General features: G+C 41.8%; 1 protein-coding gene across 2 annotated transcripts in view; it reads left to right on the top strand.

Moving 5' to 3' along the window:
- Nucleotides 1-5,627, top strand: part of ERICH5 (glutamate rich 5) — a 62,219-nt gene extending 56,592 nt beyond the window's left edge. For both annotated transcript variants that reach the window (XM_089666550.1, XM_089666542.1), the window contains exons 4-5: nucleotides 2,414-2,527; nucleotides 5,205-5,627. In XM_089666550.1, the coding sequence (XP_089522676.1) occupies nucleotides 2,414-2,527; nucleotides 5,205-5,227 (137 nt within the window). In that variant the 3' untranslated portion in view covers nucleotides 5,228-5,627. The remainder of the gene's footprint in view (nucleotides 1-2,413; nucleotides 2,528-5,204) is intronic.
- Nucleotides 5,628-12,860: the final 7,233 nt, after the last annotated feature.

Here is a 12,860-nt window from a genome sequence, read left to right as displayed (position 1 = left end):
TGCAAGGGATGGATGGATGGATGAGCAAGGTCAGACGGGCCGGGTAGGTAACAGAGAGGACGGCAAGGTACAAGGCAGCGGGCATAGAATGGTCGGGTCACACGCCAGGTCAGCAACAGCAGGTCAAATCCAATAGGGGGCATCCAGGAGAGAGGTCAGGCAAAGCAAGGGTCAGAGCAGGAGAAAGCAGCAAGGTCAGGTTCAATCCGGGTCAAAACTTACAAGGGGTACAGGATCACAGGTTCACAGGATGCAGGGAAGACCAGAAGGCACTGAATGACAGCTCAGGGCCATTTAAATATCCCGCCCTGCGCTGCCATTGGTGCCCAGCGGACGGCCGCGGCTTCTACTGCGCATGCGCGAACTCGAACGCCGCGGCCGGCCCGGACCTAGTGCCCGTGTCCCTGCACAGGGCGGTGCACTGCGCCTGCGCCGGGACCATCGCGGCAGGGATCGAGGAGATCCCTGACACCCAGGGGTCACCAAGGAATTCCCTTAATTTGCAGGAATTTCCTCTCACTTCCTGTTTGGCTATGGGACAGGAAGTGAAGGGAAATCTCTGCAATCGAACACAGATGGCGAAAAAAAAACCTGACAGGGGTTATAACCCTTCCTTACTCAATGCCATTGATGACCTTCTTCTATAAATGCCACCTGTCTTACTGCAATATTGGCCCATTGTTATTAAAGCTTTTTGTCACTGACCTGGAACAAATGTGCAGATCAGGAAAATTTGAGAAATTGGGGGAGAGGAACCATCTTTATCCAGTCAATTGCTATCTTCCAGTAATGGATACCATTTTCTTATTTAAAGCGGAGTTCCAGTCACCCTGTCAAAAAATAAAAGTCAGCAGCTACCAAAATTGTAGCTGCTGACTTTTAAAAACCAGCCACTTACCTGTCCCTCGGTCCCGCGATATGTCCCTCGCAGCCCGTTTCACCGGCCGTCCTGGATTCCAGGAGGCCGGCATCTTCAGTGTGGGCACCCGGCTGTGATAGCTTGCGGCTTCACAGCCGGGTACCCACTGTTCATGCGCGAGTAGCACTGCGCTTCATGAATGGTCCTGTAGTCTTCTGGGACCTGTCACGTGTCCCAAAAGACTACAGGGAGGGAGGACACCTTCCGTTTCCGACTGCCTAGGCGATCGGACCAGAAGCGCTCCCCCCTGCCCCCCAAAGGTGCCAATCCTTAATGGGGAGCAGTCCTTTTAAAGTGGAACTTCCCCTTTTGGGTGGAGCTCCGCTTTAACATTACTTTTCATTTTTTTTTGTATCTCCTTTCTCAGACTGTTATGGTTTTATATAGTTAATTTTCAACTGTACATAACTTGTTTATATTCTACTATAATCTGCAAATAACTATAGCAACATTCAATTCAGATTTGTAATGCGCATTGTTTCATGCTGCAGTGTTTTTGTTTGGTATATTTCTTATATTATTTTCTATAATAATAATGTAATGTTAAAAAAGACAATTGGAGAAGTCAGAAGTCTTCACACTTGTTCAACGTCAGTGACTGAGAGTACTGAAACTAGAGGGTCAGTGTGACGGCAGTCTCCATATTCCATGTTATCACTTTCATTGTTCTAGTGATTGGCTTTCTTAATGTGAAACAGTGGGGCTCAACTTGAGATTATAAGAGGAACCCAGAGCACTTCCAGGGGGGCAACACGATAGCAGTGCAATTTTGTGCTTGAGGTGCATTGAATCAGGCTAGGCAAGCCCATTCAAGATGAATGGGCTATAATGCACCTTACCGGACAAAAAATTTGATCCTGCTGCATATTTTTTGTTATTTGATGCAGTAATTGGTGTCAAATGGTATAATAATAACCCCCAGCATTGGTGTCAAATGATATAATAATAACCCCCAGCATTGGTGTCAAATGATATAATAAACCCCCCCTGCATTGGTGTCAAATGATATAATAATAACCCCCAGCATTGGTGTCAAATGATATAATAATAACCCCCAGCATTGGTGTCAAATGATATAATAATAACCCCCAGCATTGGTGTCAAATGATATAAGAATAACCCCCAGCATTGGTGTCAGTGGACACATCAATAACCTCTTGTTTTGGTGTCAGTGGATGCATTAATAACCTTCAGGACTGGTTTCAGTGGACGCAATATTAATCCCCAGCATTGGTATCATAGGCATATTAACAGCCTTCAGGTGCCTAGACTGCAGAGAGTGTTTTGGCACGCCGCATCCTACTGCCGCTCTGATCTCCAGCAGGTGGTGGACCGGGTGTTTTATTTTTTATAATGTATATTGTATGGCTTTACAGCTTCATTTGCCTAATAAAATGTACATTACAAGGGTGTCAGTTTGGGCACTTACAAGTGGCATATCCTGGAATTCCCCTTTAACTGTAGCTGTTGTTTCTCTATGTTGACTGTATCCAGGTGAGATTGAGGAAGTTGTTGAAGCCAACAACCATGAAGAGATAGTGAGCGAAGAGCCAGAGACAAAGGAAGATGAAACAGAACACCCTACGGATGCGGCAGAACCAGAGATGGGTATGTTGAGAGGGGAACAGTGAATGTCCTCTTCCTTATTACTCAGGTGACACGTGTGTTGTAGTCCTGATAATGAGCCACTCTGTCAATGCTCATCTTGTGTTACCCACTTCAGGTGATCAGTTATGTAAAGAGATACAGTAGCCTACACATGTCCAGCGTTTTATGGCTCTTTTCATACGACAATTATTTTGGGAAACATAATAGATTTATATAGCTGCATACAATGCGAATCTCGCTCATCAGAGTGCATGAGATCTGTTGAATGTAGAATTATTATATTTATTGGTAGAATAAAATCCACAGTGACAAAGTTTTGGTAAAAAAAATGTAAGACCGCCAGTGAAAAGGCTTTATTAAGCAAAAAAAAAAAAAGAGAAAATCGGAACAAAAAGTGGAGCTGCTGCAACCAATCAGGTGGCTTGATAAAATGTAAAAAAAATCTGACTGATCAGCAAATTTTATTTCAGTTTTTTTTACCACTTTTATCTTTTTTTTAACAGCCCAGCAATTTAAAAAAGCAGAATCAGAACTCTAAGGCTCATGTCAGATGGCCAACTCTGGTGCTAGTGATCCTGCCTCTGGCTATAGCCTGCAGTGCTGATCAGTGTATTCTGATGATGGGGAAGTCTCCTCACTGTCAGAATACAATAGCCCACAGGGCAGATTCCCCCATCGACATCAAATTTGTGGATGGGGGAATTGGGTTAGTTTTTTTTTTCGTTTAACCCACTGGTTGAAAAAAAAAAGACTGACTCATCTTTGCCAGCTTTAGTATGCCATATGTAAACAAGGCTCAAATGCTTCTCATACTCAAAAGCACCAGTTAATGTGGACGGTTGTGATGGAGAAAGAAACAGTAAGGGAGTGCAGAAAAGGTGAGTATATGGGGGAGGGCTCTCTGCAGAGACCTGTTCAGTTTGCTCTGCATTGGCAAGGTGGCATGGTCTCTTTAAAATCAGGCTAATGGTACAAGTGGCTATAACGACAACTAAAATTAGAGCCATAGGGAAGCCCATGGTTGTCTGTCACAGCTACAGTGGTACTTGTAATGCACTGGGCCTGGGTGGATCTAGTGTTTAGCCAGCACACCAAAAATTAGGAGGTTGGGTTCACCCTGAACCAGGCTGTATTCTTTACTGCACCATAGCCTGCAGTGAGATCCTGACACCAGAGATGTAACTAGAACCTTCAGGGCCCTGGTGCAAGAAACCCAAAAGGCCCCCCCCAAGAGTTCCCCCACAATGGTGGAACATCAGTGCCTGGTCACAAGTGCAACCTTTGTGATCCTATTAGGTCCGCCACTGGTGTCAGTTTTTTTTTTTTTTTTTTTTTTACCATGTATTCATTTATTTTTACCATTATTGTTTATTATTACTTTAGTTTTTTTAGGAGCCCTGTTGAGGGGCTTTGGTGAAATATCATTGGTCTAAATGGACCTCTGACTGAGAAAGGAGATTGAGAACACAGCCATCAACCTCCATGTCTGCAGCCTTAACTGCACAGAATGAATGGTCAGGAATAGCTCTGTACAGAGCTTCCCGTTCATTCACAAACTGAAGCATAACATTTTACTATGCCTCAGTTATGAACGAAGAGAATCAGTGACTGGTAAGGATCACAGACTATTCATCAGTCCCCTGCAGCCGTCGGTGGGAGAGGGGAGGGGGGAGCCCAGCAGCGCCGCGGGGGTTTGAGGGTGGGGGGGTAACGGAGGAATACACAGGAGCCTGAGGCAGCAGAAGGTAAATAGGAGGGGCAGCTGCAGGAGGAAAATGGAGGAGATTGGTTCTTCAGTATGTTGCCGCTCCTCCTATCCAGATGTACAGGGGGCTGTACAGGCTCCCTGGAGCATGGGATTGGGTCGCAATTGCGACCCCCTGTACATATACCCCGGCCTGACACCGCGATAATTTCTGTCATAAAGTTTAGGAATGAATATGTACGTCCTGTATATTGGAACATATTTGGTATAACCAAAAAGAACAATAATATTTTATTGTTAAATTATAATAAATTATTATCAGATATTTATCCTTCCCTCCCCATCATCGGTGGAGATCTTTAATACATAATTGTAATAGCTAATGATGGCACAGGAAGACATTAATAGATGTGTTGTAGGTTGAGGTGTGGATAAATATTTGACAATAATATTTTATTATATTTTAAATGGTTAGTAATACAATTAAAAAAAATTGTAATTGATATAGATATAATATATTTATTTATTTAGTATCTTAATGGTCCATGCACACTGGCTAGAAAACACCAGTGCTCTTGGCAGAAAAAAACGCTAAATTTGAAGTTTCTTTCTGCTAGAAAACCACTCTCAAAAACGCAAAACAAAAGGGTTTTTTTTTTCTGCCTCTTAACTGCTGAGCTTAAAAAACACCTCTAGCTTACCTTGTGCATGAACACATAGGATACCATTAGTTGCTTCTACAGGCAAAATGCTAAACTCCTCTAGGAGCAGTGATTTTTTTGTTTTTTTTTTCCTTTAAGCCAGTGTGTATGGAGCCTTAAAGACCCACCTGTTGTTCTGTTTGGTTTCACACTACATTAGGGATGTGGTGCAATTAATAAATATCCAACATCGACATTTGTCATATAAACACTTAGAAATAGGTATACATTCGGATTATGAATTTTTTTACTATTATGTTTTCTTCCTCAGATACGGCAGATGTAGAAGAATAAACATTCTCTCTGATATACATGATTTGGACTATTTTGTACAGTTTTCAGAGTATTTTTGAAGAATGTAGATATGTACGTTGTGTGATGGTAAAAACCTTGAGAATTCACTACCTGTTCCAAGCCACATTGCCAAGACTTCAGCCACTGACAGCAGGTTTTCTGTGTCGCTACAATTCTGTGCCTTACGTACCATCTCAGCCCAGCAAAATGACATAACGTTTTAGTATGTGATAAGTGTTCATGTCTCTGCAGTACTAATGGGAAGAAGTCATCCTCCCAGATAAGGTGACATGTCGCTCCCTTGTAGTCTTCAGCAGTAACGGTCACATCCCAATATGTATAAATGCTACTGTATATTGTCGGTTGTTTTCTAGTAATAAAATCTAAAAATCGATGCAAATGGTGCCTGCTATGTTTCTCATAAAATTCTTACATTCATTTACCGGCAAACTAACTGGGTTATCATGTGATCACTATGACTGGTCATAGCAATCATGTGTTAACAATGTAAGCAACCTGACATCAATTTATTTTTTTACTTTTATTTCAGGTACTTGTATAGCGCCATCAATTTACGCAGCGCTTTACATATATATTGTACATTCACATCAGTCCCTAACCCTCAAGGGGTGTACAATCTAAGGTCCCTAACTCACATTCATACATACACATACTAGAGCCAATGTAGTCAGGAGCCAATTAACCTACCAGCATGTCTTTGGAGTGTGGGAGGAAACTGGAGTACCCAGAGGAAACCCACGCAGGCAACGGGAGAACATTCAAACTCCAGGCAGGTGATGCCGTGGTTGAGATTCGAACCAACGACCCTAGTACTGCCAGGTGGAAGTGCTAACCACTTAGCCACTGTGCTGCCCGTGTGGCTTTCCATTCATGAACAGCTTGCCTATTTTTGTGATCCGTGACTGGTCCAAAGCAATTACATGCTACCTGTACCATGTGATTAGCTTAGTCAATCACAGATCACAACCAAAAGCAAGTGGCTCATGAATGGTTAACCCATTCATAACAGTTAGAATATTGCTTATACAGCAATCACTGTAAAAGCAAAAAACAGTGTAAAAAAAAAAAATAATTGTTCACCCCCTCAGAGTAGTGCAGTGCCACTATGGTGACAGGGAGCTACCCTGGTAACAGGATAAAAAAAGAAAAAAAGGTTAAAAGGAAAAAAGGTTTAAGAATCGAATACAATTTTGTTCTTTTATTTTTTTTACATACTAGCACCAGTCAGTGTCCCCGATTACCGCCACACCAGTTATATGATGACACTGCACTATTGACAGTATATATATATACAGTTGCAAGAAAAAGTATGTGAACCCCTTGGGATTACGTGGAGTTTTGCATGAATTGGGCATAAAATGTGCTCTGAACGTCATCTAAGTCACAACAATAGAAGAACACAGTCTGCTGAACATAATACTACACAAACATTAGATGTTGCCATGGTTTAATTGCACATAACATGTAAACATTCACAGTGCAGGGAGGAAAAAGTATGTGAGACCCTAGCTTAATGACTTCTCCCAGAGCTAATTGGAGCCAGGAGTGAGCCAACCTTGACTCCAATCAGTGTGATGATATTGGATGTGTTGCTGACAGCTGTCCTGCCCTTAAAAAACATACATCTGTTTTGGGTTTACTGGTTTCAAGAAGCACTGTCTGATGTGAACCATGCCTCGCAGAAAAGAGCTCTTAGAAGACCTACGATCAAGAATTGTTGACTTGCATGAAGCTGGAAAGGGTTACATAAGTATCTCCAAAAGCCCTGATGTTCATGTGTCCACGGTAAGACAGACTGTCTACAAATGGAGAAAGTTTAGCACTGTTACTACTCTCCCTAGGCGTGGTCGTCCTGTAAAAATGACTGCAAGAGCACAGCGCAGAATGCTGCATGAGGTAAAGAAGAATCCCAGAGTGTCAGCTAAAGACCTACAGAAATCTCTGGCACATGCTAACATTTTTGTTGACACCTCTACAATAAGGAAAACATTAAACAAGAATGGAGTACATGGGAGGACACAACGGAGGAAGCCATTGCTGTCCAAAAAGAATATTGCAGCACGTTTGAAGTTTGCAAAAGAGCACCTGGATGTTCCACAGCACTACTGGCAAAATATACTGTGGACAGATGAAACCAAGATTGAGTTGTTTGGGAAGGACACACAACACTATGTGTGGAGAAAAAAAGGCACAGCACACCAACATCAAAACCTCATCCCCACTTTAAAACATGGTGGAGGGAGCATCATGGTTTGGGGCTGCTTTGCTGCCTCAGGGCCTGGACGGATTGTTGTCATCGATGGGAAAATGAATTCCAGAGTTTATCAAGACATTTTGCAGGAAAACGTACGACCATCTGTCCGCCAACTGAAGCTCCACAGAGGATGGGTGATGCAACAGGACAATGACCCAAAGCATACAAGTAATTCAACAAAACAATGGCTGCACCAGCACAGAATACGCCTTCTGGAGTGGCCCAGTCAGAGTCCTGACCTCAACCCGATTGAAATGCTGTGGCATGACCTTTAGAGAGCGATTCACACCAGACATCCCAAGAATATTGCTACACTGAAACAGTTTTGTGAAGAGGAGTGGTCCAAAATTACTCCAGATCGTTGTGCAGGTCTGATCTGCAATTACAGGAAACGTTTGGTTGAGGTTATTGCTGCCAAAGAAGGGTCAACTAGTTATTAAGTCCAAAGGTTCACATACTTTTTCCTCCCTGCACTGTGAATGTTTACATGTTATGTGCAAATTAAACCATGGCAACTTCTAATGTTTGTGTAGTATTATGTTCAGCAGACTGTGTTCTTCTATTGTTGTGACTTAGATGACGTTCAGAGCACATTTTATGCCCAATTCATGCAAAACTCCACGTAATCCCAAGGGGTTCACATACTTTTTCTTGCAACTGTGTATATATATATATATATATATATATATATATATTAGTGAAAAAAAAAAAGCACTTCCTTTAGGAATATTCTTCCATATTTATCATCATCTGGGTTAGGGAAAAAAAACTGTCAGAGTTAACCATTAAAGGTGAGCCCATTTTATCATGGAGGAATTGCACCATTTGGGACCAGTAATCATGAATAATGGGACAGTCCCACATCATATGAAAAAAGGCTCCCCTGGGATCCAAGTATCCAGGACACTGAGCAGAACGGGATGGGCAATATCTGGCTAAGTGTAATGGGGTCAGGTTTGCTCTGTGGACAATGTATAACTGTGTGAGAGGGTCTGCAATTTTGGGGGATACCTGTTTACAGACCTCCAACATCTCTGCCCAGTCTCCATCCTCCACTCCTACAATTTAAAAAAAACAATCTTGATAAAAAAAAAATTACAACTCGCTACACCTCCTACTCAATGCCTCAGACTGTCTACTTTCCAAAAAGGGATCATTTGGGGGGTATTTGTGCTGTCCTGGGATTCGGGGGCCTCAAAAATGAGAGGCAGTCAGTACATGAGGATTGATCAATTTTCAAATAATATATATATTTGATTTTATTGGATATGTTTTATAACAAAAAGTTGAAAATATATATTTTTTTCAAAAATGCAGTTTTTTTTCGTGTATATAATCAAAAATAAAAAGCCAGTGATGATCAAATGCCACCAAATGAAAGCTCTATTAGTGTGAAAAAAATGTATAAATGTCATTTGTGTTCAGCGTTGCATGTGTTACATGACCATGCAATTGCCAGTTAAATTAACAGTGCTGAATAGCAAAACAATTCACTGGTCATGAAGGTTATTATTTATTTTCTTCTTATACACTAACAAAATGTGCAAACATATAAAATGTTTTCTATTTTAATTTTTAATATTGTAATTGTATCTGACAATTATGGTATTAAAGTGGTTCTAAAGTCTTAGGGTTCTTTTTACCTTTATGCATTCTATGCATTAAGGTAAAAGGCCTTCTGTGCTCCATATGTCCCCCCCCCCTCATTATACTTACCTGAGCCCAATCCAGTGATGTGCATGAGCAGCTCTCACCACTGTCACCCTTCTCACTGGACAGATGCATAGCAGCGGGAGCCAACGGCTCTCACTGCTGTCAATTAAATTCTGGGACAAAGAAGCGCGGGGCATGGAGAGGCTGAGCTGCACTGTCTGTGTTAATGGAAGCAGACAAGGCAGCTGGGGAGTGAGCCCACACAAGTGCCCCCACATGAAGCATTTTCCTATGGAGCACTCACCAAAGAGGAGCAGCCAGGAACGCCAGTGGGGGAACTCGAGAATAAGAGGACTGGGGCTGCTCTGTGGAAAACCATTGCACAGAGCAAGTAAGTAGAAAATGTTTATTATGCAAAAAAAGCCGAAGCTTTACTGTTACTTTAAACAGATGGAACACTCCCACCTTCAGGCTGCAGTGGGGTCTGCAAGATGAAGGCTTAGTTTCTCAAAGTGACACTAAACTCATACAGACCATGGTCGTTTTTTTGTTTTTTTTTTTAGGCCTCTTTCACACTGGTGTTCCATATATCCGTTTTTCATCTGTCCATTTACGGATGAAAAACTGACACCCATGTATTTCTATGGACTTGTGGATGTAAACGGATGATCATCTATTTACATCCGTTAATTTCCACATCCATTAACATCCGTTTTTTTTTAACAGAAAAACGGCTGTTAGTGTATGTCATCCGCTTATATCCAATCCGCCAATATCCGCTTTTCTGCAAATCTGCATATTTGTTTTGAGTTTTCAATAAAACAATAACCTATGACCCAGGTAATGGTCCCAGAAGGAAGTGACATGCCTGTGAGATCATCGTTGGTGGGGACATGGCTAAAGATGTGTCCCATGAGAGACTCATTAACATGGTCCATATGCCAGGCCAGAATTATTGGACAGTGCCTGCCGTGACTACAGTGATAGGGCCACAAAGAAAAGACTCTGGGAAGAAATTTTTCTTGAAGTCACACCTAACTGGTCATCACTCAAACCAAGGCAGCGTGAAAAATGTGGTAGGTGTCTTGGGGGGGGGGGGGGGGGGGGGGAACAAGTCATCGCACTCCAAAATCACAGGAAGGACACAGAAACGCAGGAAGAACACTGCACTGGAATCACAAAGCGGCATGGAAAGTACAATGCATGCTGGGTTTGAGCAAAGTGTCTTTGAAAATTTCCATGACTCATGAAAAAACGGATGAAAAATGGATATAAATGGATTTAAAACGGACCGCAAACAGCTAAAAAACGTATGAAATTTGATCATAAACAGAGAAAAATGGGTGTCAATGGATATGAAAAAGGAGGTAAAAAGTGCAGTCTTGATTCGTTTAGCTCCGATTTTGAAAAAAAACACAAACAAAAACCACAAACCGCGACTGAACTGATAAAAAAAAGGGAACGCCCTTAGGGTCCTTTCACATGGGTGTTCCATTTTTTTTCTTCAGTTAATTCACGTTATTTCAAAGAAAATCAGATCAGTTTACATCAGTTTTTCGTCCATTTTTTTTTTTTTTTTTTTTTTAAACGGAAGAAAAATAGGGTTTTCTTCCGATAAAAAAAAAGATGTTAACGGATACGGACATTAACAGATGATCATCCGTTTACATCCGCTAGTCCATAGAAATACATGGGTGTCCATTTTTCATCCGCAAACTGACATATGTAACGCCCGTGTGAAACAGGCCTTAAAGTTATTTACCATTGTCTGCAGGGTTTTTTGTTTGTTTTGTGCGCACTCCCTGTCCTCCACTGATGCACTTCAACACTACAATTGTAAAGCAAGCAGTGCCGCTATTTCTAGTCACATGCTGCATTCTACAATTCAATAGAGCCGAGTGTGTCTGCACATAGATGCTTGGTCCATCCTTGAGGGGGGCAAAGCAGGAAAGGGTGGCTGTGTTCACATACACAGTGGGGCATGGAGAACAAACATCCTGGAACAGCAGAAAAAAGCTTGCATTTGAGAGATGAGAGAAGGAAAAGAGAGCACTCTAGTGATATTTAGACATATTGCATGTATTTAATTTGATTTAAAAAAAGTGCGTTTAGGGTCACTTTAATGAAGGCCCCAGCCCACATGTGATCGCTATGTTATAGCTGACAGTAATCACATAATTGTAAACCATTCATTGGTTCCTGATTGCCAAAAAGCCAGTACTAATACTAAGACCTGGGAGTGAGAACCAACAGCCACATAGAGTGTCAAATGGTGGCTCTCAAAACGGAGGATATATTTATTAACGTATCCACAACACAGGCATTATTATACAGATTGTGGAAAGGAATTAACACTCAGCTGAAGTCTCTTTGAGGTCCTGCACGTTTTGCTTTGTGATGGATTTTACATAGAAATACATTTTCTCCCAGAAATGCTGTTTGGTGATCTTGTACTCAAATGGTCTAAGCTGGCATGACTAACCACTTGCCCTCCTGAGGATTTACCCTCCTTGACCAGGCCATTTTTTGCATTACAGCACTGCAGTAATTTAACTGACAATTGCGCAGTCATGCAACACTGCACCCAAATTAAATTTACGTCCTTTTTTTCCCACCAATTGAGCTTTCTTTCAGTATTTGATCGCCTGTGCATTTTTAATTTTGAGAAAAAGAAAAAAAAAAAAACAAAAACAAAAAACCACAATATTTTTTACTTTTTTGCTATTAAAACATGTCCAGTTAAAAAAATCTAAATTTCATCTAAAATTTAGGCCAAAATGTATTCTGCTAAAAAAAAAAATTCCCAATACGTGTAAACTAATTGGTTTATGTGAAAAGTTGTTTACAAATGGCGATATATATACACTGGGATATTTTTACTAGTAATGGCGGCGATTAACGACTTATAGCAGGACTGCGGCGGGCATTCTGACACTAAGGGGGGGGGGGGGGGAACTGACTAGGTGTCAATGACATCTCCAGTGACACCAATACAGTGATCAGTGCGAAAAAAAAAGCACCGACACTGTACTACTGGCACTGGGCAGGAAGGGGTTAACTGTGTTCGTTTTACTATGTGCTGGGTCCGTGTGCTTCACTGTAAGCACACTGCTTTGCATGGCTGTGCACATCCATGCAAAGCAGTGTGCATGAGCTGACAGGGAGAACTGTTTTGTTTACAAACAGTTTTCCTCCCCATTGGAGATACTCGGCAATCACCGAGTGTCGGCAAGTAATGACCAAGCGGGACCTGGTGATTGACAGCCGCGGCCACGAATGGCGGTGCAGGTAGGGCGCGGGCCCCCTACCCGGAAATATATACACGTGATTTTGCACACCCATGCCACCCTGTAGCAGTATTTCTGCTATAGGGCAGTCGGGAAGCGGCTAAAGACTTGCATTGCAGAGCAGATGTGGCATGTGTGTTGTGGGACTGCACACTCATAGTTCAATACACAACTTCTGTAAAAGAAAACAGAGGTGGTTAGCACAATGCACGACTGCACATACATTTCTTTGAATTTGAACTTAAAAAAAAGGTAAAGAATAATTTTCAGAGTATAATAATCCCCATCAAACAATCAGAAATCCTTTATCACTTAGCCAACTACACTGAACTATTAATCAGTGCAGATGTTGTTTTGTCTCTGTAGATCCCTGGTGCCCAAACTGCAGACATTTGGCACATATTGTGCAACCCTCAGG

Source organism: Staurois parvus, unplaced genomic scaffold, assembly GCF_062004578.1.
Source record: "Staurois parvus isolate SC_StPar_1 unplaced genomic scaffold, SC_StPar_1.0 ptg000052l, whole genome shotgun sequence".
NCBI lineage: Eukaryota > Metazoa > Chordata > Amphibia > Anura > Ranidae > Staurois > Staurois parvus.
The sequence above is the reverse complement of the archived record's forward strand: the minus strand, read 5'-3'. Positions and strand labels throughout refer to the sequence as shown.